This window comes from Hemiscyllium ocellatum, chromosome 42 (assembly GCF_020745735.1).
Source record: "Hemiscyllium ocellatum isolate sHemOce1 chromosome 42, sHemOce1.pat.X.cur, whole genome shotgun sequence".
Taxonomy (NCBI): domain Eukaryota; kingdom Metazoa; phylum Chordata; class Chondrichthyes; order Orectolobiformes; family Hemiscylliidae; genus Hemiscyllium; species Hemiscyllium ocellatum.
This window is the reverse complement of record NC_083442.1, coordinates 19,396,940-19,423,870: the sequence shown is the minus strand read 5'-3', so window position 1 is coordinate 19,423,870 and position 26,931 is coordinate 19,396,940. Positions and strand designations below refer to the sequence as shown.

General features: G+C 54.3%; 1 protein-coding gene and 1 long non-coding RNA gene across 6 annotated transcripts in view; one reads left to right on the top strand and one right to left on the bottom strand.

The window, feature by feature from the left end:
* LOC132834837 (talin-2) overlaps nucleotides 1-26,931 on the bottom strand; it is a 352,031-nt gene that overhangs the window by 34,566 nt on the left and 290,534 nt on the right. For all 5 annotated transcript variants that reach the window (XM_060853908.1, XM_060853912.1, XM_060853909.1 and 2 more), the window contains 3 exons: nucleotides 24,819-24,943; nucleotides 24,046-24,171; nucleotides 23,864-23,926 (listed from right to left, as the gene is read on the bottom strand). In XM_060853908.1, coding sequence (XP_060709891.1) covers nucleotides 23,864-23,926; nucleotides 24,046-24,171; nucleotides 24,819-24,943 — 314 coding nt within the window. The remainder of the gene's footprint in view (nucleotides 1-23,863; nucleotides 23,927-24,045; nucleotides 24,172-24,818; nucleotides 24,944-26,931) is intronic.
* Nucleotides 1-26,931, top strand: part of LOC132834838 (uncharacterized) — a 174,200-nt gene that overhangs the window by 84,799 nt on the left and 62,470 nt on the right. The gene's annotated exons all lie outside the window — the stretch shown is intronic.

The following is a 26,931-nucleotide window of genomic DNA, read 5'->3' as shown; positions in this document are numbered from 1 at the left end:
GTGCAGAGTAACAGACTGGGATCAGTAAGAGGGCTGTGCAGAGTAACAGACTGCGATCAGGGAGAGGGCTGTGGAGGGGTACAGACTGGGATCGGGGAGCATGCTTTGCAGAGTAACAGACTGGGATCAGGGAGAGAGCTGTGCAGAGTAACAGACTGGGATCAGAGAGCTGGCTGTGCAGAGTAATAGACAGGGATCAGGGAGATGGCTGTGTAGAGTAACAGACTGGGATCAGGGAGAGGGCTGTGCAGAGTAACAGACTGGGATCAGGGAGATGGCTGTGCAGAGTAACAGACTGGGATCAGGGAGATGGCTGTGCAGAGTAACTGACTGAGATCGGGGAGAGGGCTGTGCAGAGTAATAGACAGGGATCAGGGAGATGGCTGTGTAGAGTAACAGACTGGGATCAGGGAGAGGGCTGTGCAGAGTAACAGACTGGGATCAGGGAGATGGCTGTGCAGAGTAACTGACTGAGATCGGGGAGAGGGCTGTGCAGAGTAATAGACAGGGATCAGGGAGATGGCTGTGTAGAGTAACAGACTGGGATCAGGGAGGGGGCTGTACAGAGTAACAGACTGGGATCAGGGAGAGGGGTGTGCAGAGTAACAGACTGGGATCAGGGAGATTGCTGTGCAGAGTAACAGATTGGAATCGGGGAGAGGGCTGTGAGAGTAACAGACAGGGATTAGGGAGAGGGCTGTGCAGAGTAACAGACAGGGATCAGGGAGTGAGCTGTGCAGAGTAACAGACAGGGATCAGGGAGAGGGCTGTGCAGAGTAACAGACTGGGATCAGGGAGAGAGCTGTGCAGAGTAACAGACTGCGATCAGGGAGAGGGCTGTGCAGAGTAACTGACTGAGATCGGGGAGAGGGCTGTGCAGAGTAATAGACAGGGATCAGGGAGATGGCTGTGTAGAGTAACAGACTGGGATCAGGGAGAGGGCTGTGCAGAGTAACAGACTGGGATCAGGGAGATGGCTGTGCAGAGTAACAGACTGGGATCAGGGAGAGGGGTGTGCAGAGTAACAGACTGGGATCAGGGAGAGGGCTGTGGATGGGTACAGACTGGGATCGGGGAGCATGCTTTGCAGAGTAACAGACTGGGATCGGGGGAAGGGCTGTGCAGAGTAACAGACTGGGATCAGAGAGCGGGCTGTGCAGAGTAACAGACTGGGATCAGGGAGAGGACTGTGCAGAGTAACAGACTAGGATCGGGGAGTGGGCTGTGCAGAGTAACAGACTGGGATCAGGGAGAGGGTTGTGCTGAGTAACAGACTGGGATCAGAGAGCTGGCTGTGTAGAGTAATAGACTGGGGTCAATGAGAGAGCTGTGCAGAATAACAGACTGGGATCAGGGAGAGGGTTGTGCTGAGTAACAGACTGGGATCAGCGAGCAGGCTGTGCAGAGTACCAGACTGGGATCAGGGAGAGGACTGTGCAGAGTAACAGACTAAGATCGGGGAGTGGGCTGTGCAGAGTAACAGACAGGGATCAGGGAGAGGGCTGTGCAGAGTAAAAGGCTGAGATCGGGGAGAGGGCTGTGCAGAATAACAGACTGGGATCAGGGAGAGGGTTGTGCTGAGTAACAGACTGGGATCAGAGAGCTGGCTGTGTAGAGTAATAGACTGGGATCAGGGAGAGAGCTGTGCAGAGTAACAGACTGGGATCAGGGAGCAGGATGTGCAGAGTAACAGACTGGGATCAGGGAGAGGGCTGTGCAGAGTAACAGACTGGGATCAGGGAGAGGGCTGTGGAGGGGTACAGACTGGGATCGGGGAGCATGCTTTGCGGAGTAACAGACTGGGATCAGGGAGAGAGCTGTGCAGAGTAACAGACTGCGATCAGGGAGATGGCTGTGCAGAGTAACAGACTGGGATCAGGGGGAGGGCTGTGGAGGGGTACAGACTGGGATCGGGGAGCATGCTTTGCAGAGTAACAGACTGGGATCGGGGGAAGGGCTGTGCAGAGTAACAGACTGGGATCAGAGAGCGGGCTGTGCAGAGTAACAGACTGGGATCAGGGAGAGGACTGTGCAGAGTAACAGACTAGGATCGGGGAGTGGGCTGTGCAGAGTAACAGACAGGGATCAGGGAGAGGGCTGTGCAGAGTAAAAGGCTGAGATCGGGGAGAAGGTTGTGCAGAATAACAGACTGGGATCAGGGAGAGGGTTGTGCTGAGTAACAGACTGGGATCAGAGAGCTGGCTGTGTAGAGTAATAGACTGGGATCAATGAGAGAGCTGTGCAGAATAACAGACTGGGATCAGGGAGAGGGTTGTGCTGAGTAACAGACTGGGATCAGGGAGCAGGCTGTGCAGAGTAACAGACTGGGATCAGGGAGAGAGCTGTGTAGAGTAACAGACTGGGATCAGGGAGCAGGCTGTGCAGAGTAACAGACTGGGATCAGGGAGAGGGCTGTGCAGAGTGACAGACTGGGATCAGAGTGAGGGCTGTGTAGAGTAACAGACTGGGATCAGGGAGAGGGCTGTGCAGAGTAACAGACTGGGATCAGGGAGAGGGCTGTGGAGGGGTACAGACTGGGATCGGGGAGCATGCTTTGCAGAGTAACAGACTGGGATCAGGGAGAGAGCTGTGTAGAGTAACAGACTGGGATCGGGAGAGGGCTGTGCAGAGTAACAGACTGGGATCAGGGAGAGTGCTGTGCAGAGTAACAGACTGGGATCAGGGAGAGAGCTGTGCAGAGTAACAGACTGGGATCAGGGAGAGGGTTGTGCAGAGTAACAGACTGCGATCAGGGAGAGGGCGGTGCAGAGTAACTGACTGAGATCGGGGAGAGGGCTGTGCAGAGTAATAGACAGGGATCAGGGAGATGGCTGTGTAGAGTAACAGACTGGGATCAGAGAGCGGGCTGTGCAGAGTAACAGACTGGGATCAGGGAGACGACTGTGCAGAGTAACAGACTAGGATCGGGGAGTGGGCTGTGCAGAGTAACAGACAGGGATCAGGGAGAGGGCTGTGCAGAGTAACAGACTGGGATCAGGGAGAGGGTTGTGCTGAGTAACAGACTGGGATCAGGGAGAGGGTTGTGCTGAGTAACAGACTGGGATCAGGGAGAGGGCTGTGCAGAGTAACAGACTGGGATCAGGGAGAGGGCTGTGGAGGGGTACAGACTGGGATCGGGGAGCATGCTTTGCAGAGTAACAGACTGGGATCAGGGAGCATGCTTTGCAGAGTAACAGACTGGGATCAGGGAGAGAGCTGTGCAGAGTAACAGACTGGGATCAGAGAGCTGGCTGTGCAGAGTAATAGACAGGGATCAGGGAGATGGCTGTGTAGAGTAACAGACTGGGATCAGGGAGAGGGCTGTGCAGAGTAACAGACTGGGATCAGGGAGATGGCTGTGCAGAGTAACAGACTGGGATCAGGGAGAGGGGTGTGCAGAGTAACAGACTGGGATCAGGGGGAGGGCTGTGGAGGGGTACAGACTGGGATCGGGGAGCATGCTTTGCAGAGTAACAGACTGGGATCAGGGAGAGAGCTGTGCAGAGTAACAGACTGGGATCAGAGAGCTGGCTGTGCAGAGTAATAGACAGGGATCAGGGAGATGGCTGTGTAGAGTAACAGACTGGGATCAGGGAGAGGGCTGTGCAGAGTAACAGACTGGGATCAGGGAGAGAGCTGTGCAGAGTAACAGACTGGGATCAGTGAGAGGGCTGTGCAGAGTAACAGACTAGGGTCAGGGAGATAGCTGTGCAGAGTAACAGACTGGGATCGGGGAGAGGGCTGTGCAGAGTAACAGACTGGGATCAGGGAGAGGGTTGTGCTGAGTAACAGACTGGGATCAGAGAGCTGGCTGTGTAGAGTAATAGACTGGGATCAATGAGAGAGCTGTGCAGAATAACAGACTGGGATCAGGAAGAGGGTTGTGCTGAGTAACAGACTGGGATCAGGGAGCAGGCTGTGCAGAGTAACAGACTGGGATCAGGGAGAGGGCTGTGCAGAGTGACAGACTGGGATCAGAGTGAGGGCTGTGTAGAGTAACAGACTGGGATCACGGAGAGGGCTGTGGAGGGGTACAGACTGGGATCGGGGAGCATGCTTTGCAGAGTAACAGACTGGGATCAGGGAGCATGCTTTGCAGAGTAACAGACTGGGATCAGGGAGAGAGCTGTGCAGAGTAACAGACTGGGATCAGAGAGCTGGCTGTGCAGAGTAACAGACTGGGATCAGGGAGAGGGCTGTGCAGAGTAACAGACTGGGATCAGGGAGATGGCTGTGCAGAGTAACAGACTGGGATCAGGGAGAGGGGTGTGCAGAGTAACAGACTGGGATCAGGGGGAGGGCTGTGGAGGGGTACAGACTGGGATCGGGGAGCATGCTTTGCAGAGTAACAGACTGGGATCGGGGGAAGGGCTGTGCAGAGTAACAGACTGGGATCAGAGAGCGGGCTGTGCAGAGTAACAGACTGGGATCAGGGAGAGGACTGTGCAGAGTAACAGACTAGGATTGGGGAGTGGGCTGTGCAGAGTAACAGACAGGGATCAGGGAGAGGGCTGTGCAGAGTAAAAGGCTGAGATCGGGGAGAGGGCTGTGCAGAGTAACAGACTGGGATCAGGGAGAGAGCTGTGCAGAGTAACAGACTGGGATCAGGGAGAGGGCTGTGCAGAGTAACAGACTGCGATCAGGGAGAGGGCTGTGGAGGGGTACAGACTGGGATCGGGGAGCATGCTTTGCGGAGTAACAGACTGGGATCAGGGAGCATGCTTTGCAGAGTAACAGACTGGGATCAGGGAGAGAGCTGTGCAGAGTAACAGACTGGGATCAGAGAGCTGGCTGTGCAGAGTAATAGACAGGGATCAGGGAGATGGCTGTGTAGAGTAACAGACTGGGATCAGGGAGAGGGCTGTGCAGAGTAACAGACTGGGATCAGGGAGATGGCTGTGCAGAGTAACAGACTGGGATCAGGGAGATGGCTGTGCAGAGTAACTGACTGAGATCGGGGAGAGGGCTGTGCAGAGTAACAGACTGGGATCAGGGAGGGGGCTGTACAGAGTAACAGACTGGGATCAGGGAGAGGGGTGTGCAGAGTAACAGACTGGGATCAGGGAGATTGCTGTGCAGAGTAACAGATTGGAATCGGGGAGAGGGCTGTGAGAGTAACAGACAGGGATCAGGGAGAGGGCTGTGCAGAGTAACAGACAGGGATCAGGGAGTGAGCTGTGCAGAGTAACAGACAGGGATCAGGGAGAGGGCTGTGCAGAGTAACAGACTGGGATCAGGGAGAGAGCTGTGCAGAGTAACAGACTGCGATCAGGGAGAGGGCTGTGCAGAGTAACTGACTGAGATCGGGGAGAGGGCTGTGCAGAGTAATAGACAGGGATCAGGGAGATGGCTGTGTAGAGTAACAGACTGGGATCAGGGAGAGGGCTGTGCAGAGTAACAGACTGGGATCAGGGAGATGGCTGTGCAGAGTAACAGACTGGGATCAGGGAGAGGGGTGTGCAGAGTAACAGACTGGGATCAGGGAGAGGGCTGTGGATGGGTACAGACTGGGATCGGGGAGCATGCTTTGCAGAGTAACAGACTGGGATCGGGGGAAGGGCTGTGCAGAGTAACAGACTGGGATCAGAGAGCGGGCTGTGCAGAGTAACAGACTGGGATCAGGGAGAGGACTGTGCAGAGTAACAGACTAGGATCGGGGAGTGGGCTGTGCAGAGTAACAGACTGGGATCAGGGAGAGGGTTGTGCTGAGTAACAGACTGGGATCAGAGAGCTGGCTGTGTAGAGTAATAGACTGGGGTCAATGAGAGAGCTGTGCAGAATAACAGACTGGGATCAGGGAGAGGGTTGTGCTGAGTAACAGACTGGGATCAGGGAGCAGGCTGTGCAGAGTACCAGACTGGGATCAGGGAGAGGACTGTGCAGAGTAACAGACTAAGATCGGGGAGTGGGCTGTGCAGAGTAACAGACAGGGATCAGGGAGAGGGCTGTGCAGAGTAAAAGGCTGAGATCGGGGAGAGGGCTGTGCAGAATAACAGACTGGGATCAGGGAGAGGGTTGTGCTGAGTAACAGACTGGGATCAGAGAGCTGGCTGTGCAGAGTAATAGACAGGGATCAGGGAGATGGCTGTGTAGAGTAACAGACTGGGATCAGGGAGAGGGCTGTGCAGAGTAACAGACTGGGATCAGGGAGAGGGGTGTGCAGAGTAACAGACTGGGATCAGGGAGAGGGGTGTGCAGAGTAACAGACTGGGATCAGGGGGAGGGCTGTGGAGGGGTACAGACTGGGATCGGGGAGCATGCTTTGCAGAGTAACAGACTGGGATCGGGGGAAGGGCTGTGCAGAGTAACAGACTGGGATCAGAGAGCGGGCTGTGCAGAGTAACAGACTGGGATCAGGGAGAGGACTGTGCAGAGTAACAGACTAGGATCGGGGAGTGGGCTGTGCAGAGTAAAAGGCTGAGATCGGGGAGAGGGCTGTGCAGAATAACAGACTGGGATCAGGGAGAGGGTTGTGCTGAGTAACAGACTGGGATCAGAGAGCTGGCTGTGTAGAGTAATAGACTGGGATCAATGAGAGAGCTGTGCAGAATAACAGACTGGGATCAGGGAGAGGGTTGTGCTGAGTAACAGACTGGGATCAGGGAGAGGACTGTGCAGAGTAACAGACTAGGATCAGGGAGAGGACTGTGCAGAGTAACAGACTAGGATCGGGGAGTGGGCTGTGCAGAGTAACAGACAGGGATCAGGGAGAGGGTTGTGCTGAGTAACAGACTGGGATCAGGGAGCAGGCTGTGCAGAGTAACAGACTGGGATCAGGGAGAGGGCTGTGTAGAGTAACAGACTGGGATCAGGGAGCAGGCTGTGCAGAGTAACAGACTGGGATCAGGGAGAGGGCTGTGCAGAGTAAAAGGCTGAGATCGGGGAGAGGGTTGTGCAGAATAACAGACTGGGATCAGGGAGAGGGTTGTGCTGAGTAACAGACTGGGATCAGAGAGCTGGCTGTGTAGAGTAATAGACTGGGATCAATGAGAGAGCTGTGCAGAATAACAGACTGGGATCAGGGAGAGGGTTGTGCTGAGTAACAGACTGGGATCAGGGAGCAGGCTGTGCAGAGTAACAGACTGGGATCAGGGAGAGGGCTGTGTAGAGTAACAGACTGGGATCAGGGAGCAGGCTGTGCAGAGTAACAGACTGGGATCAGGGAGAGGGCTGTGCAGAGTGACAGACTGGGATCAGAGTGAGGGCTGTGTAGAGTAACAGACTGGGATCAGGGAGAGGGCTGTGCAGAGTAACAGACTGGGATCAGGGAGAGGGCTGTGGAGGGGTACAGACTGGGATCGGGGAGCATGCTTTGCAGAGTAACAGACTGGGATCAGGGAGAGAGCTGTGTAGAGTAACAGACTGGGATCGGGAGAGGGCTGTGCAGAGTAACAGACTGGGATCAGGGAGAGTGCTGTGCAGAGTAACAGACTGGGATCAGGGAGAGAGCTGTGCAGAGTAACAGACTGGGATCAGGGAGAGGGTTGTGCAGAGTAACAGACTGCGATCAGGGAGAGGGCGGTGCAGAGTAACTGACTGAGATCGGGGAGAGGGCTGTGCAGAGTAATAGACAGGGATCAGGGAGATGGCTGTGTAGAGTAACAGACTGGGATCAGAGAGCGGGCTGTGCAGAGTAACAGACTGGGATCAGGGAGACGACTGTGCAGAGTAACAGACTAGGATCGGGGAGTGGGCTGTGCAGAGTAACAGACAGGGATCAGGGAGAGGGCTGTGCAGAGTAACAGACTGGGATCAGGGAGAGGGTTGTGCTGAGTAACAGACTGGGATCAGGGAGAGGGTTGTGCTGAGTAACAGACTGGGATCAGGGAGAGGGCTGTGCAGAGTAACAGACTGGGATCAGGGAGAGGGCTGTGGAGGGGTACAGACTGGGATCGGGGAGCATGCTTTGCAGAGTAACAGACTGGGATCAGGGAGCATGCTTTGCAGAGTAACAGACTGGGATCAGGGAGAGAGCTGTGCAGAGTAACAGACTGGGATCAGAGAGCTGGCTGTGCAGAGTAATAGACAGGGATCAGGGAGATGGCTGTGTAGAGTAACAGACTGGGATCAGGGAGAGGGCTGTGCAGAGTAACAGACTGGGATCAGGGAGATGGCTGTGCAGAGTAACAGACTGGGATCAGGGAGAGGGGAGTGCAGAGTAACAGACTGGGATCAGGGGGAGGGCTGTGCAGAGTAACAGACTGGGATCGGGGAGCATGCTTTGCAGAGTAACAGACTGGGATCGGGGGAAGGGCTGTGCAGAGTAACAGACTGGGATCAGAGAGCGGGCTGTGCAGAGTAACAGACTGGGATCAGGGAGAGGACTGTGCAGAGTAACAGACTAGGATCGGGGAGTGGGCTGTGCAGAGTAACAGACAGGGATCAGGGAGAGGGCTGTGCAGAGTAAAAGGCTGAGATCGGGGAGAGGGCTGTGCAGAATAACAGACTGGGATCAGGGAGAGGGTTGTGCTGAGTAACAGACTGGGATCAGAGAGCTGTCTGTGTAGAGTAATAGACTGGGATCAATGAGAGAGCTGTGCAGAATAACAGACTGGGATCAGGGAGAGGGTTGTGCTGAGTAACAGACTGGGATCAGGGAGCAGGCTGTGCAGAGTAACAGACTGGGATCAGGGAGAGGGCTGTGTAGAGTAACAGACTGGGATCAGGGAGCAGGCTGTGCAGAGTAACAGACTGGGATCAGGGAGAGGGCTGTGCAGAGTGACAGACTGGGATCAGAGTGAGGGCTGTGTAGAGTAACAGACTGGGATCAGGGAGAGGGCTGTGCAGAGTAACAGACTGGGATCAGGGAGAGGGCTGTGATGGGGTTCCGACTGGGATCGGGGAGCATGCTTTGCAGAGTAACAGACTGGGATCAGGGAGAGAGCTGTGTAGAGTAACAGACTGGGATCAGGAGAGGGCTGTGCAGAGTAACAGACTGGGATCAGGGAGAGGGCTGTGCAGAGTAACAGACTGGGATCAGGGAGAGAGCTGTGCAGAGTAACAGACTGGGATCAGGGAGAGGGGTGTGCAGAGTAACAGACTGGGATCAGGGAGAGGGCTGTGCAGAGTAACTGACTGAGATCGGGGAGAGGGCTGTGCAGAGTAATAGACAGGGATCAGGGAGATGGCTGTATAGAGTAACAGACTGGGATCAGGGAGAGGGCTGTGCAGAGTAACAGACTGGGATCAGGGAGATGGCTGTGCAGAGTAACAGACTGGGATCAGGGTGAGGGGTGTGCAGACTAACAGACTGGGATCAGGGAGAGGGCTGTGCAGAGTAACAGACTGGGATCAGGGAGAGGACTGTGCAGAGTAACAGACTAGGATCGGGGAGTGGGCTGTGCAGAGTAACAGACGGGGATCAGGGAGAGGGCTGTGCAGAGTAAAAGGCTGAGATCGGGGAGAGGGCTGTGCAGAATAACAGACTGGGATCAGGGAGAGGGTTGTGCTGAGTAACAGACTGGGATCAGAGAGCTGGCTGTGTAGAGTAATAGACTGGGATCAATGAGAGAGCTGTGCAGAATAACAGACTGGGATCAGGGAGAGGGTTGTGCTGAGTAACAGACTGGGATCAGAGAGCTGGCTGTGTAGAGTAATAGACTGGGATCAATGAGAGAGCTGAGCAGAGTAACAGACTGGGATCAGGGAGAGGGCTGTGTAGAGTAACAGACTGGGAACAGGGAGCAGGCTGTGCAGAGTAACAGACTGGGATCAGGGAGATGGCTGTGCAGAGTAACAGACTGGGATCAGGGAGAGGGCTGTGTAGAGTAACAGACTGGGATCAGTGAGAGGGCTGTGCAGAGTAACAGACTAGGGTCAGGGAGATGGCTGTGCAGAGTAACAGACTGGGATCGGGGAGAGGGCTGTGCAGAGTAACAGACTGGGATCAGGGAGAGGGTTGTGCTGAGTAACAGACTGGGATCAGAGAGCTGGCTGTGTAGAGTAATAGACTGGGGTCAATGAGAGAGCTGTGCAGAATAACAGACTGGGATCAGGGAGAGGGTTGTGCTGAGTAACAGACTGGGATCAGGGAGCAGGCTGTGCAGAGTAACAGACTGGGATCAGGGAGAGGGCTGTGCAGAGTGACAGACTGGGATCAGAGTGAGGGCTGTGTAGAGTAACAGACTGGGATCAGGGAGAGGGCTGTGCAGAGTAACAGACTGGGATCAGGGAGAGGGCTGTGGAGGGGTACAGACTGGGATCGGGGAGCATGCTTTGCAGAGTAACAGACTGGGATCAGGGAGCATGCTTTGCAGAGTAACAGACTGGGATCAGGGAGAGAGCTGTGCAGAGTAACAGACTGGGATCAGAGAGCTGGCTGTGCAGAGTAATAGACAGGGATCAGGGAGATGGCTGTGTAGAGTAACAGACTGGGATCAGGGAGAGGGCTGTGCAGAGTAACAGACTGGGATCAGGGAGATGGCTGTGCAGAGTAACAGACTGGGATCAGGGAGAGGGGTGTGCAGAGTAACAGACTGGGATCAGGGGGAGGGCTGTGGAGGGGTACAGACTGGGATCGGGGAGCAAGCTTTGCAGAGTAACAGACTGGGATCGGGGGAAGGGCTGTGCAGAGTAACAGACTGGGATCAGAGAGCGGGCTGTGCAGAGTAACAGACTGGGATCAGGGAGAGGACTGTGCAGAGTAACAGACTAGGATCGGGGAGTGGGCTGTGCAGAGTAACAGACAGGGATCAGGGAGAGGGCTGTGCAGAGTAAAAGGCTGAGATCGGGGAGAGGGCTGTGCAGAATAACAGACTGGGATCAGGGAGAGGGTTGTGCTGAGTAACAGACTGGGATCAGAGAGCTGGCTGTGTAGAGTAATAGACTGGGATCAATGAGAGAGCTGTGCAGAATAACAGACTGGGATCAGGGAGAGGGTTGTGCTGAGTAACAGACTGGGATCAGGGAGCAGGCTGTGCAGAGTAACAGACTGGGATCAGGGAGAGGGCTGTGCAGAGTGACAGACTGGGATCAGAGTGAGGGCTGTGTAGAGTAACAGACTGGGATCAGGGAGAGGGCTGTGCAGAGTAACAGACTGGGATCAGGGAGAGGGCTGTGGAGGGGTACAGACTGGGATCGGGGAGCATGCTTTGCAGAGTAACAGACTGGGATCAGGGAGAGAGCTGTGTAGAGTAACAGACTGGGATCAGGAGAGGGCTGTGCAGAGTAACAGACTGGGATCAGGGAGAGGGCTGTGCAGAGTAACAGACTGCGATCAGGGAGAGGGTTGTGCTGAGTAACAGACTGGGATCAGAGAGCTGGCTGTGTAGAGTAACAGACTGGGATCAATGAGAGAGCTGTGCAGAATAACAGACTGGGATCAGGGAGAGGGTTGTGCTGAGTAACAGACTGGGATCAGGGAGCAGGCTGTGCAGAGTAACAGACTGGGATCAGGGAGAGGGCTGTGCAGAGTGACAGACTGGGATCAGAGTGAGGGCTGTGTAGAGTGACAGACTGGGATCAGGGAGAGGGCTGTGCAGAGTAACAGACTGGGATCAGGGAGAGGGCTGTGGAGGGGTACAGACTGGGATCGGGGAGCATGCTTTGCAGAGTAACAGACTGGGATCAGGGAGAGAGCTGTGTAGAGTAACAGACTGGGATCAGGAGAGGGCTGTGCAGAGTAACAGACTGGGATCAGGGAGAGGGCTGTGCAGAGTAACAGACTGCGATCAGGGAGAGGGCTGTGCAGAGTAACTGACTGAGATCGGGGAGAGGGCTGTGCAGAGTAACTGACTGAGATCGGGGAGAGGGCTGTGCAGAGTAATAGACAGGGATCAGGGAGATGGCTGTGTAGAGTAACAGACTGGGATCAGGGAGAGGGCTGTGCAGAGTAACAGACTGGGATCAGGGAGATGGCTGTGCAGAGTAACTGACTGAGATCGGGGAGAGGGCTGTGCAGAGTAATAGACAGGGATCAGGGAGATGGCTGTGTAGAGTAACAGACTGGGATCAGGGAGAGGGTTGTGCTGAGTAACAGACTGGGATCAGGGAGAGGGCTGTGCAGAGTGACAGACTGGGATCAGAGTGAGGGCTGTGTAGAGTAACAGACTGGGATCAGGGAGAGGGCTGTGCAGAGTAACAGACTGGGATCAGGGAGAGGGCTGTGGAGGGGTACAGACTGGGATCGGGGAGCATGCTTTGCAGAGTAACAGACTGGGATCAGGGAGCATGCTTTGCAGAGTAACAGACTGGGATCAGGGAGAGAGCTGTGCAGAGTAACAGACTGGGATCAGAGAGCTGGCTGTGCAGAGTAATAGACAGGGATCAGGGAGATGGCTGTGTAGAGTAACAGACTGGGATCAGGGAGAGGGCTGTGCAGAGTAACAGACTGGGATCAGGGAGATGGCTGTGCAGAGTAACAGACTGGGATCAGGGAGAGGGGTGTGCAGAGTAACAGACTGGGATCAGGGGGAGGGCTGTGGAGGGGTACAGACTGGGATCGGGGAGCAAGCTTTGCAGAGTAACAGACTGGGATCGGGGGAAGGGCTGTGCAGAGTAACAGACTGGGATCAGAGAGCGGGCTGTGCAGAGTAACAGACTGGGATCAGGGAGAGGACTGTGCAGAGTAACAGACTAGGATCGGGGAGTGGGCTGTGCAGAGTAACAGACAGGGATCAGGGAGAGGTCTGTGCAGAGTAAAAGGCTGAGATCGGGGAGAGGGCTGTGCAGAATAACAGACTGGGATCAGGGAGAGGGTTGTGCTGAGTAACAGACTGGGATCAGAGAGCTGGCTGTGTAGAGTAATAGACTGGGATCAATGAGAGAGCTGTGCAGAATAACAGACTGGGATCAGGGAGAGGGTTGTGCTGAGTAACAGACTGGGATCAGGGAGCAGGCTGTGCAGAGTAACAGACTGGGATCAGGGAGAGGGCTGTGCAGAGTGACAGACTGGGATCAGAGTGAGGGCTGTGTAGAGTAACAGACTGGGATCAGGGAGAGGGCTGTGCAGAGTAACAGACTGGGATCAGGGAGAGGGCTGTGGAGGGGTACAGACTGGGATCGGGGAGCATGCTTTGCAGAGTAACAGACTGGGATCAGGGAGAGAGCTGTGTAGAGTAACAGACTGGGATCAGGAGAGGGCTGTGCAGAGTAACAGACTGGGATCAGGGAGAGGGCTGTGCAGAGTAACAGACTGCGATCAGGGAGAGGGTTGTGCTGAGTAACAGACTGGGATCAGAGAGCTGGCTGTGTAGAGTAACAGACTGGGATCAATGAGAGAGCTGTGCAGAATAACAGACTGGGATCAGGGAGAGGGTTGTGCTGAGTAACAGACTGGGATCAGGGAGCAGGCTGTGCAGAGTAACAGACTGGGATCAGGGAGAGGGCTGTGCAGAGTGACAGACTGGGATCAGAGTGAGGGCTGTGTAGAGTGACAGACTGGGATCAGGGAGAGGGCTGTGCAGAGTAACAGACTGGGATCAGGGAGAGGGCTGTGGAGGGGTACAGACTGGGATCGGGGAGCATGCTTTGCAGAGTAACAGACTGGGATCAGGGAGAGAGCTGTGTAGAGTAACAGACTGGGATCAGGAGAGGGCTGTGCAGAGTAACAGACTGGGATCAGGGAGAGGGCTGTGCAGAGTAACAGACTGCGATCAGGGAGAGGGCTGTGCAGAGTAACTGACTGAGATCGGGGAGAGGGCTGTGCAGAGTAACTGACTGAGATCGGGGAGAGGGCTGTGCAGAGTAATAGACAGGGATCAGGGAGATGGCTGTGTAGAGTAACAGACTGGGATCAGGGAGAGGGCTGTGCAGAGTAACAGACTGGGATCAGGGAGATGGCTGTGCAGAGTAACTGACTGAGATCGGGGAGAGGGCTGTGCAGAGTAATAGACAGGGATCAGGGAGATGGCTGTGTAGAGTAACAGACTGGGATCAGGGAGGGGGCTGTACAGAGTAACAGACTGGGATCAGGGAGAGGGGTGTGCAGAGTAACAGACTGGGATCAGGGAGATTGCTGTGCAGAGTAACAGATTGGGATCGGGGAGAGGGCTGTGAGAGTAACAGACAGGGATCAGGGAGAGGGCTGTGCAGAGTAACAGACAGGGATCAGGGAGTGAGCTGTGCAGAGTAACAGACAGGGATCAGGGAGAGGGCTGTGCAGAGTAACAGACTGGGATCAGGGAGATGGCTGTGCAGAGTAACAGACTGGGATCAGGGAGAGGGGTGTGCAGAGTAACAGACTGGGATCAGGGAGAGGGCTGTGGATGGGTACAGACTGGGATCGGGGAGCATGCTTTGCAGAGTAACAGACTGGGATCGGGGAAGGGCTGTGCAGAGTAACAGACTGGGATCAGAGAGTGGGCTGTGCAGAGTAACAGACTGGGATCAGGGAGAGGACTGTGCAGAGTAACAGACTAGGATCGGGGAGTGGGCTGTGCAGAGTAACAGACTGGGATCAGGGAGAGGGTTGTGCTGAGTAACAGACTGGGATCAGAGAGCTGGCTGTGTAGAGTAATAGACTGGGGTCAATGAGAGAGCTGTGCAGAATAACAGACTGGGATCAGGGAGAGGGTTGTGCTGAGTAACAGACTGGGATCAGAGAGCGGGCTGTGCAGAGTAACAGACTGGGATCAGGGAGAGGACTGTGCAGAGTAACAGACTAGGATCGGGGAGTGGGCTGTGCAGAGTAACAGACAGGGATCAGGGAGAGGGCTGTGCAGAGTAAAAGGCTGAGATCGGGGAGAGGGCTGTGCAGAATAACAGACTGGGATCAGGGAGAGGGTTGTGCTGAGTAACAGACTGGGATCAGAGAGCTGGCTGTGTAGAGTAATAGACTGGGATCAATGAGAGAGCTGTGCAGAATAACAGACTGGGATCAGGGAGAGGGTTGTGCTGAGTAACAGACTGGGATCAGGGAGCAGGCTGTGCAGAGTAACAGACTGGGATCAGGGAGAGGGCTGTGCAGAGAGACAGACTGGGATCAGAGTGACAGACTGGGATCAGAGTGAGGGCTGTGTAGAGTAACAGACTGGGATCAGGGAGAGGGCTGTGCAGAGTAACAGACTGGGATCAGGGAGAGGGCTGTGGAGGGGTACAGACTGGGATCGGGGAGCATGCTTTGCAGAGTAACAGACTGGGATCAGGGAGCATGCTTTGCAGAGTAACAGACTGGGATCAGGGAGAGAGCTGTGCAGAGTAACAGACTGGGATCAGAGAGCTGGCTGTGCAGAGTAATAGACAGGGATCAGGGAGATGGCTGTGTAGAGTAACAGACTGGGATCAGGGAGAGGGCTGTGCAGAGTAACAGACTGGGATCAGGGAGATGGCTGTGCAGAGTAACAGACTGGGATCAGGGAGAGGGGTGTGCAGAGTAACAGACTGGGATCAGGGGGAGGGCTGTGGAGGGGTACAGACTGGGATCGGGGAGCATGCTTTGCAGAGTAACAGACTGGGATCGGGGGAAGGGCTGTGCAGAGTAACAGACTGGGATCAGAGAGCGAGCTGTGCAGAGTAACAGACTGGGATCAGGGAGAGGACTGTGCAGAGTAACAGACTAGGATCGGGGAGTGGGCTGTGCAGAGTAACAGACAGGGATCAGGGAGAGGGCTGTGCAGAGTAAAAGGCTGAGATCGGGGAGAGGGCTGTGCAGAATAACAGACTGGGATCAGGGAGAGGGTTGTGCTGAGTAACAGACTGGGATCAGAGAGCTGGCTGTGTAGAGTAATAGACTGGGATCAATGAGAGAGCTGTGCAGAATAACAGACTGGGATCAGGGAGAGGGTTGTGCTGAGTAACAGACTGGGATCAGGGAGCAGGCTGTGCAGAGTAACAGACTGGGATCAGGGAGAGGGCTGTGCAGAGTGACAGACTGGGATCAGAGTGAGGGCTGTGTAGAGTAACAGACTGGGATCAGGGAGAGGGCTGTGCAGAGTAACAGACTGGGATCAGGAAGAGGGCTGTGGAGGGGTACAGACTGGGATCGGGGAGCATGCTTTGCAGAGTAACAGACTGGGATCAGGGAGAGAGCTGTGTAGAGTAACAGACTGGGATCAGGAGAGGGCTGTGCAGAGTAACAGACTGGGATCAGGGAGAGGGCTGTGCAGAGTAACAGACTGGGATCAGGGAGAGGGCTGTGCAGAGTAACAGACTGCGATCAGGGAGAGGGCTGTGCAGAGTAACTGACTGAGATCGGGGAGAGGGCTGTGCAGAGTAATAGACAGGGATCAGGGAGATGGCTGTGTAGAGTAACAGACTGGGATCAGGGAGATGGCTGTGTAGAGTAACAGACTGGGATCAGGGAGGGGGCTGTACAGAGTAACAGACTGGGATCAGGGAGAGGGGTGTGCAGAGTAACAGACTGGGATCAGGGAGATTGCTGTGCAGAGTAACAGATTGGGATCGGGGAGAGGGCTGTGAGAGTAACAGACAGGGATCAGGGAGAGGGCTGTGCAGAGTAACAGACAGGGATCAGGGAGTGAGCTGTGCAGAGTAACAGACAGGGATCAGGGAGAGGGCTGTGCAGAGTAACAGACTGGGATCAGGGAGAGAGCTGTGCAGAGTAACACTGCGATCAGGGAGAGGGCTGTGCAGAGTAACTGACTGAGATCGGGGAGAGGGCTGTGCAGAGTAATAGACAGGGATCAGGGAGATGGCTGTGTAGAGTAACAGACTGGGATCAGGGAGATGGCTGTGCAGAGTAACAGACTAGGATCGGGGAGTGGGCTGTGCAGAGTAAAAGGCTGAGATCGGGGAGAGGGCTGTGCAGAATAACAGACTGGGATCAGGGAGAGGGTTGTGCTGAGTAACAGACTGGGATCAGAGAGCTGGCTGTGTAGAGTAATAGACTGGGATCAATGAGAGAGCTGTGCAGAATAACAGACTGGGATCAGGGAGAGGGTTGTGCTGAGTAACAGACTGGGATCAGGGAGCAGGCTGTGCAGAGTAACAGACTGGGATCAGGGAGAGGGCTGTGCAGAATGACAGACTGGGATCAGAGTGAGGGCTGTGTAGAGTAACAGACTGGGATCAGGGAGAGGGCTGTGCAGAGTAACAGACTGGGATCAGGGAGAGGGCTGTGCAGAGTGACAGACTGGGATCAGAGTGAGGGCTGTGTAGAGTAACAGACTGGGATCAGAGAGCGGGCTGTGCAGAGTAACAGACTGGGATCAGGGAGAGGACTGTGCAGAGTAACAGACTAGGATCGGGGAGTGGGCTGTGCAGAGTAACAGACTGGGATCAGGGAGAGGGTTGTGCTGAGTAACAGACTGGGATCAGAGAGCTGGCTGTGTAGAGTAATAGACTGGGGTCAATGAGAGAGCTGTGCAGAATAACAGACTGGGATCAGGGAGAGGGTTGTGCTGAGTAACAGACTGGGATCAGAGAGCGGGCTGTGCAGAGTAACAGACTGGGATCAGGGAGAGGACTGTGCAGAGTAACAGACTAGGATCGGGGAGTGGGCTGTGCAGAGTAACAGACAGGGATCAGGGAGAGGGCTGTGCAGAGTAAAAGGCTGAGATCGGGGAGAGGGCTGTGCAGAATAACAGACTGGGATCAGGGAGAGGGTTGTGCTGAGTAACAGACTGGGATCAGAGAGCTGGCTGTGTAGAGTAATAGACTGGGATCAATGAGAGAGCTGTGCAGAATAACAGACTGGGATCAGGGAGAGGGTTGTGCTGAGTAACAGACTGGGATCAGGGAGCAGGCTGTGCAGAGTAACAGACTGGGATCAGGGAGAGGGCTGTGCAGAGAGACAGACTGGGATCAGAGTGACAGACTGGGATCAGAGTGAGGGCTGTGTAGAGTAACAGACTGGGATCAGGGAGAGGGCTGTGCAGAGTAACAGACTGGGATCAGGGAGAGGGCTGTGGAGGGGTACAGACTGGGATCGGGGAGCATGCTTTGCAGAGTAACAGACTGGGATCAGGGAGCATGCTTTGCAGAGTAACAGACTGGGATCAGGGAGAGAGCTGTGCAGAGTAACAGACTGGGATCAGAGAGCTGGCTGTGCAGAGTAATAGACAGGGATCAGGGAGATGGCTGTGTAGAGTAACAGACTGGGATCAGGGAGAGGGCTGTGCAGAGTAACAGACTGGGATCAGGGAGATGGCTGTGCAGAGTAACAGACTGGGATCAGGGAGAGGGGTGTGCAGAGTAACAGACTGGGATCAGGGGGGGGGCTGTGGAGCGGTACAGACTGGGATCGGGGAGCATGCTTTGCAGAGTAACAGACTGGGATCGGGGGAAGGGCTGTGCAGAGTAACAGACTGGGATCAGAGAGCGAGCTGTGCAGAGTAACAGACTGGGATCAGGGAGAGGACTGTGCAGAGTAACAGACTAGGATCGGGGAGTGGGCTGTGCAGAGTAACAGACAGGGATCAAGGAGAGGGCTGTGCAGAGTAAAAGGCTGAGATCGGGGAGAGGGCTGTGCAGAATAACAGACTGGGATCAGGGAGAGGGTTGTGCTGAGTAACAGACTGGGATCAGAGAGCTGGCTGTGTAGAGTAATAGACTGGGATCAATGAGAGAGCTGTGCAGAATAACAGACTGGGATCAGGGAGCAGGCTGTGCAGAGTAACAGACTGGGATCAGGGAGAGGGCTGTGCAGAGTGACAGACTGGGATCAGAGTGAGGGCTGTGGAGGGGTACAGACTGGGATCGGGGAGCATGCTTTGCAGAGTAACAGACTGGGATCAGGGAGAGAGCTGTGTAGAGTAACAGACTGGGATCAGGAGAGGGCTGTGCAGAGTAACAGACTGGGATCAGGGAGAGGGCTGTGCAGAGTAACAGACTGGGATCAGGGAGAGAGCTGTGCAGAGTAACAGACTGGGATCAGGGAGAGGGCTGTGCAGAGTAACAGACTGCGATCAGGGAGAGGGCTGTGCAGAGTAACTGACTGAGATCGGGGAGAGGGCTGTGCAGAGTAATAGACAGGGATCAGGGAGATGGCTGTGTAGAGTAACAGACTGGGATCAGGGAGAGGGCTGTGCAGAGTAACAGACTGGGATCAGGGAGATGGCTGTGCAGAGTAACTGACTGAGATCGGGGAGAGGGCTGTGCAGAGTAATAGACAGGGATCAGGGAGATGGCTGTGTAGAGTAACAGACTGGGATCAGGGAGGGGGCTGTACAGAGTAACAGACTGGGATCAGGGAGAGGGGTGTGCAGAGTAACAGACTGGGATCAGGGAGATTGCTGTGCAGAGTAACAGATTGGGATCGGGGAGAGGGCTGTGAGAGTAACAGACAGGGATCAGGGAGAGGGCTGTGCAGAGTAACAGACAGGGATCAGGGAGTGAGCTGTGCAGAGTAACAGACAGGGATCAGGGAGAGGGCTGTGCAGAGTAACAGACTGGGATCAGGGAGAGAGCTGTGCAGAGTAACAGACTGCGATCAGGGAGAGGGCTGTGCAGAGTAACTGACTGAGATCGGGGAGAGGGCTGTGCAGAGTAATAGACAGGGATCAGGGAGATGGCTGTGTAGAGTAACAGACTGGGATCAGGGAGATGGCTGTGCAGAGTAACAGACTGGGATCAGGGAGAGGGGTGTGCAGAGTAACAGACTGGGATCAGGGAGAGGGCTGTGGAGGGGTACAGACTGGGATCGGGGAGCATGCTTTGCAGAGTAACAGACTGGGATCGGGGGAAGGGCTGTGCAGAGTAACAGACTGGGATCAGAGAGCGGGCTGTGCAGAGTAACAGACTGGGATCAGGGAGAGGACTGTGCAGAGTAACAGACTAGGATCGGGGAGTGGGCTGTGCAGAGTAACAGACTGGGATCAGGGAGAGGGTTGTGCTGAGTAACAGACTGGGATCAGAGAGCTGGCTGTGTAGAGTAATAGACTGGGGTCAATGAGAGAGCTGTGCAGAATAACAGACTGGGATCAGGGAGAGGGTTGTGCTGAGTAACAGACTGGGATCAGGGAGCAGGCTGTGCAGAGTAACAGACTGGGATCAGGGAGAGGACTGTGCAGAGTAACAGACTAGGATCGGGGAGTGGGCTGTGCAGAGTAACAGACAGGGATCAGGGAGAGGGCTGTGCAGAGTAAAAGGCTGAGATCGGGGAGAGGGCTGTGCAGAATAACAGACTGGGATCAGGGAGAGGGTTGTGCTGAGTAACAGACTGGGATCAGAGAGCTGGCTGTGTAGAGTAATAGACTGGGATCAATGAGAGAGCTGTGCAGAATAACAGACTGGGATCAGGGAGAGGGTTGTGCTGAGTAACAGACTGGGATCAGGGAGCAGGCTGTGCAGAGTAACAGACTGGGATCAGGGAGAGGGCTGTGCAGAGTGACAGACTGGGATCAGAGTGAGGGCTGTGTAGAGTAACAGACTGGGATCAGGGAGAGGGCTGTGCAGAGTAACAGACTGGGATCAGGGAGAGGGCTGTGGAGGGGTACAGACTGGGATCGGGGAGCATGCTTTGCAGAGTAACAGACTGGGATCAGGGAGCATGCTTTGCAGAGTAACAGACTGGGATCAGGGAGAGAGATGTGCAGAGTAACAGACTGGGATCAGAGAGCTGGCTGTGCAGAGTAATAGACAGGGATCAGGGAGATGGCTGTGTAGAGTAACAGACTGGGATCAGGGAGAGGGCTGTGCAGAGTAACAGACTGGGATCAGGGAGATGGCTGTGCAGAGTAACAGACTGGGATCAGGGAGAGGGGTGTGCAGAGTAACAGACTGGGATCAGGGGGAGGGCTGTGGAGGGGTACAGACTGGGATCGGGGAGCATGCTTTGCAGAGTAACAGACTGGGATCGGGGGAAGGGCTGTGCAGAGTAACAGACTGGGATCAGAGAGCGGGCTGTGCAGAGTAACAGACTGGGATCAGGGAGAGGACTGTGCAGAGTAACAGACTAGGATCGGGGAGTGGGCTGTGCAGAGTAAAAGGCTGAGATCGGGGAGAGGGCTGTGCAGAATAACAGACTGGGATCAGGGAGAGGGTTGTGCTGAGTAACAGACTGGGATCAGAGAGCTGGCTGTGTAGAGTAATAGACTGGGATCAATGAGAGAGCTGTGCAGAATAACAGACTGGGATCAGGGAGAGGGTTGTGCTGAGTAACAGACTGGGATCAGGGAGCAGGCTGTGCAGAGTAACAGACTGGGATCAGGGAGAGGGCTGTGCAGAGTGACAGACTGGGATCAGAGTGAGGGCTGTGTAGAGTAACAGACTGGGATCAGGGAGAGGGCTGTGCAGAGTAACAGACTGGGATCAGGGAGAGGGCTGTGGAGGGGTACAGACTGGGATCGGGGAGCATGCTTTGCAGAGTAACAGACTGGGATCAGGGAGAGAGCTGTGTAGAGTAACAGACTGGGATCAGGAGAGGGCTGTGCAGAGTAACAGACTGGGATCAGGGAGAGGGCTGTGCAGAGTAACAGACTTTGATCAGGGAGAGAGCTGTGCAGAGTAACAGACTGGGATCAGGGAGAGGGCTGTGCAGAGTAACAGACTGCGATCAGGGAGAGGGCTGTGCAGAGTAACTGACTGAGATCGGGGAGAGGGCTGTGCAGAGTAATAGACAGGGATCAGGGAGATGGCTGTGTAGAGTAACAGACTGGGATCAGGGAGAGGGCTGTGCAGAGTAACAGACTGGGATCAGGGAGATGGCTGTGCTGAGTAACAGACTGGGATCAAGGAGAGGGGTGTGCAGAGTAACAGACTGGGATCAGGGAGAGGGCTGTGCAGAGTAACAGACTGGGATCAGGGAGCAGGCTGTGCAGAGTAACAGACTGGGATCAGGGAGAGGGCTGTGCAGAGTAACAGAGTGGGATCAGGGAGAGGGCTGTGCAGAGTAATAGACAGCGATCAGGGAGATGGCTGTGTGGAGTAACAGACTGGGATCAGTGAGAGGGCTGTGCAGAGTAACAGACTAGGATCAGGGAGATGGCTGTGCAGAGTAACAGACTGGGATCGGGGAGAGGGCTGTGCAGAGTAACAGACTGGGATCAGGGAGAGGGCTGTGCAGAGTAACAGACAGGGATCAGGGAGAGAGCTGTGCAGAGTAACAGACAGAGATCAGGGATAGGGCTGTGCAGAATAACAGGCTGGGATCGGGGAGATTGCTGTGCAGAGTAACAGACTGGGATCGGGGAGAGGGCTGTGCAGAGTAACAGACAGGGATCAGGGAGAGAGCTGTGCAGAGTAACAGACAGGGATCAGAGAGCTGGCTGTGCAGAGTAACAGACTGGGATCAGGGAGAGGGCTGTGCAGAGTAACAGACTGCGATCAGGGAGAGGGCTGTGCAGAGTAACTGACTGAGATCGGGGAGAGGGCTGTGCAGAGTAATAGACAGGGATCAGGGAGATGGCTGTGTAGAGTAACAGACTGGGATCAGGGAGGGGGCTGTACAGAGTAACAGACTGGGATCAGGGAGAGGGGTGTGCAGAGTAACAGTCTGGGATCAGGGAGATTGCTGTGCAGAGTAACAGATTGGGATCGGGGAGAGGGCTGTGAGAGTAACAGACAGGGATCAGGGAGAGGGCTGTGCAGAGTAACAGACAGGGATCAGGGAGTGAGCTGTGCAGAGTAACAGACAGGGATCAGGGAGAGGGCTGTGCAGAGTAACAGACTGGGATCAGGGAGAGAGCTGTGCAGAGTAACTGACTGCGATCAGGGAGAGGGCTGTGCAGAGTAACTGACTGAGATCGGGGAGAGGGCTGTGCAGAGTAATAGACAGGGATCAGGGAGATGGCTGTGTAGAGTAACAGACTGGGATCAGGGAGAGGGCTGTGCAGAGTAACAGACTGGGATCAGGGAGATGGCTGTGCAGAGTAACAGACTGGGATCAGGGAGAGGGGTGTGCAGAGTAACAGACTGGGATCAGGGAGAGGGCTGTGGAGGGGTACAGACTGGGATCGGGGAGCATGCTTTGCAGAGTAACAGACTGGGATCGGGGGAAGGGCTGTGCAGAGTAACAGACTGGGATCAGAGAGCGGGCTGTGCAGAGTAACAGACTGGGATCAGGGAGAGGACTGTGCAGAGTAACAGACTAGGATCGGGGAGTGGGCTGTGCAGAGTAACAGACTGGGATCAGGGAGAGGGTTGTGCTGAGTAACAGACTGGGATCAGAGAGCTGGCTGTGTAGAGTAATAGACTGGGGTCAATGAGAGAGCTGTGCAGAATAACAGACTGGGATCAGGGAGAGGGTTGTGCTGAGTAACAGACTGGGATCAGAGAGCTGGCTGTGTAGAGTAATAGACTGGGATCAATGAGAGAGCTGTGCAGAGTAACAGACTGGGATCAGGGAGAGGGCTGTGTAGAGTAACAGACTGGGATCAGGGAGCAGGCTGTGCAGAGTAACAGACTGGGATCAGGGAGAGGGCTGTGCAGAGTAACAGACAGGGATCAGGGAGTGAGCTGTGCAGAGTAACAGACAGGGATCAGGGAGAGGGCTGTGCAGGATAACAGACTGGGATCAGGGAGTGGGCTGTGCCGAGTAACAGACTGGGATCAGAGAGCGGGCTGTGCAGAGTAACACACTGCGATCGGGGAGCAGGCTATGCAGAGTAACACATTGGGATCAGGGAGAGGGCTGTGCAGAGTAACAGAGTGGGATCGGGGAGAGGGCTGTGCAGAGTAACCGAATGGGATCGGGGAGAGGGCTGTGTAGAGTAACAGAGTGGGATCGGGGAGAGGGCTGTGCAGAGTAACAGACTGGGATCGGGGAGAGGGCTGTGTAGAGTAAAAATTGGGACTGAGAGTGTGTGGTAAATTTGGATCTGATGAACAGGAGAATTCGTATCTACGTTACAACGACATTTACAAAGCGAGTAACTGATGGTCTTGGAACAAAATCAGATGGTCGCCATAACAATTGGCTGACGGACTGCACGTTCACTCCTGGGCGCTGCGTTAGAAATTCCTCCTTGCTCAATTACACAGAGACTCGAATACCCCTAGCCCCGAATCTGGAGAGATGGACACCTACTGCGGATATGAGACCTTGTGACCACTGTCCATCATCCACCGCATTCGCAAGAATAGCTCCAACCTAAGGACAGAGAGAGAGAGAGAGAGAGAGAGAGAGACATTAATTCAGCACCGGCAAGTAACAAGTTGCCGAATTGCAAGTCAGATTGCTTTGAACTCAGTGGGAACCCTGCTGCTTACCTTGCCCTGAGCCACGAGCTCTCTCTGGGCAGCAGAGGCTGACTTCACCAACGCACTGGTAGCAGCCGCAATCGACTTTGCGGCCTCCAGAATCTGTTCCTCAAAGTCGAGGGTCTCATCAGCTTGCTACGGGGAGAGTAAACGCTTGGTTAAAGGGGACAGTCAGTACGAATCACCGCACAGCGCCCCGTGCATCGCACAACACTTGCTGGAGTGGGTGGACTGGAATTCTAACTTCAAACCCGATAGAACGGGGTATAATCTGTGAGACACAGTTTTTCTGCCACTCAATTCTGACTGCAAAAATTGAACTAAACCACGGGAATACAATGTGAGTTGGCACGAGGCGCGGTCTAACGCCATTGTTGATCTTCTGTTCAAGAATCAACTCTGTTTTTAAGCGACATTGTCTCCAATAGCTGTTTGAGCCTGTGATAATTTACTTGTACCTTGGAGACAGGACAGGACACTATAGCAATATGTTTGATATATAGTTGACTCGAGTAACAACCTAATATATCAAACATATCACACAGCGTCCTGCAGGAAACATCCCACTTGCTTTCAGCTTCAGAGAGACAATAGTTCCTGAGCCATTCCTCCAGAATCAACCGCTAACCCGGGAGCAGTGGGGGGCGACTAGCTGAGGTTGTTCTGGAGGTCAGAGGCCAAGGCTGGTTCACACTGAGCTAAGCAGGTTCACAAACATGACGGGTGAGGAGCCCTGCGCACGGCCCGGGGCTGCTCTCTAAACCGCTCGCCGCCTCACTCACCCTGGGCTTGGCCCTCGGTTTCAGCTGCTCCAGTTTCTTTGCGGCGGCTTCGATGGAGGCCGCGGCTCCCAGCAGCTCTGCCTCCGCCACGACGGTCGGGTCTTCGGGATCCACCCATTCCGTGCCTGAGGAAGTCAAAACATTCCCTTTAATCTCCCCGGGCTCTTCAAATCCGATAAGGGGACGGAGGGACAGGGTGAGGGCAAAGGGATAGATCTTCCTGAAACTTTGATGTTGAGGAGCTGGTGTTGGACTGGGGGTGGACAAAGTTAAAAATCACACAACACCAGGTTACGGTCCAAAAGGTTCATTTGGAAGTACAAGCTTTCAGAGCGCTGCTCCTTCATCAGATAGCTGCGTCCTAATGAAACTACCTGATGAAGGAGCAGCGCTCTGAAAGCTAGTGCTTCCTAATAAACCTGTTGGGCCATAACCTGGTGTTGTGTGTAATTTTTAACTTTATTGGAACTTAGAAGATCTTCAGGGGACTTGCCAGTTCTAATGAGTTTATCCACTTCCTTCATACATTCTTCGTTTAAAAGGCATCTGGATGGGTATATGAATAGGAAGGCTTTAGAGGGATATGGGGCAAGAGGTGGCAAATGAGACTAGATTAGGTTAGGATATCTGGTTGGCATGAACTGATTGGACCGAAGGGTCCGTTTCCGTGCTGTACATATCTGTGACTCATGCCTACTTTAAACAACCCCAGGTGTCAGCATCCCTTCAAAGAGCACTTAACCATACGGCTGAGGAAGGGGACAGCACTTTGACTGGGACAACACATCCATCCAAGGACAAGCCAAGCAGAGACACACGCGAGAATTCCTAGAAGCATGGTGTTCCAACCGGAATTCTATCAATAAACACACGGACTTGGATCCCATTTACTACCCTCTGAGAAAAAGAACCGGAAATGACATCATCAGCCCAAGGAAACCTAAACACCTAAATAGAAAGCGGGCCTTTAACACCAGCGCTTCACTGGAGGCTCACTGATGATGTTACCTAGCATGGTGATGAAACGTCTGAAAATGAACCATCCAGCTCAGTGAGCAAAATTCCAACCAGCCACATAACCATTCCCAAAATGATATTTCTCCTTGTGGAGGAGACTGGGAGGGCCACTATTTAAAAATAAGAGAGCTCCAATTTAAGATGGAGATGAGGAGCATTGCTTTTTCTCAGAGCACTGAGCGCCTTTGGAACTCTCTTCCCTCAGAGGGTGAGGGTTAGTGAATCAGAGGCAGATGGATTCTTGATGGTTATTGAGGGGAGGTGGGAATGTGGAGTTGAAGCCAATCAGATTTGTCATGATCTCATCAAACGGCAGAGCAGATTTGAGGAGCTGAATGGCCTATTTATGCTCCTAATATTTCTGTATGTTCATATAGGAAAGGAATAAGTCTCCTCTTCAGGGTGTTTTGCTATTAACATCAGTGCAGGGATTACCAAAGAATTTCTCAGGTTTCTGCAGCAGAATTGGCGTGGATGTAATGGGTCACTGAAATGCAAGTTGAGCAGATCAGTTACGGAGAAATGGAAGCTCCCTGGATGATGCGCTTTATCAATAGGTACATCGTCACCATGGTCACCGTCTTAACCGAAGTGGTGCTAGAACCCTGATACCCAAAGTGCCGTCCCAAAACCTGTGCCAACTCTTCTTGGTGTTCGGAGGGGAGGGGCAATCGTGTGGAAATGAGGGAGAGTTGGGGTTCCCACAAGCACAGAGGTAGCTGCGCATGGGAACATGCAGCCACCTTCAATTAGGAGGTGCCGGTGTTGGACTGGGGTGGGCAAAGTCAGAATTCACATGACACCAGGTTATCATCCAACAGGCTTATCTGAAAGCACAAGCTTTTGGAGCACTGCTCATTCATCTGATGGCAGACAGGCAGGACACTGGAAGAACACAGCAAGCCAGGCAGCATCAGGAGGTGGAGAAGTTGATGTTTTGGGTGTAACCCTTCTTCAGGATTGGGCGGGGAGAGCTGCAGATAAAGGGGAAGGTGGGGGCAGGATGGGGAGACGGGGATAGGTGAAGACAGGCAGAGGGTACGACCTGGTTGGTCAATGGGAGGAATGGATCCGGTTGGTAGCTGGGAGGGGTGGG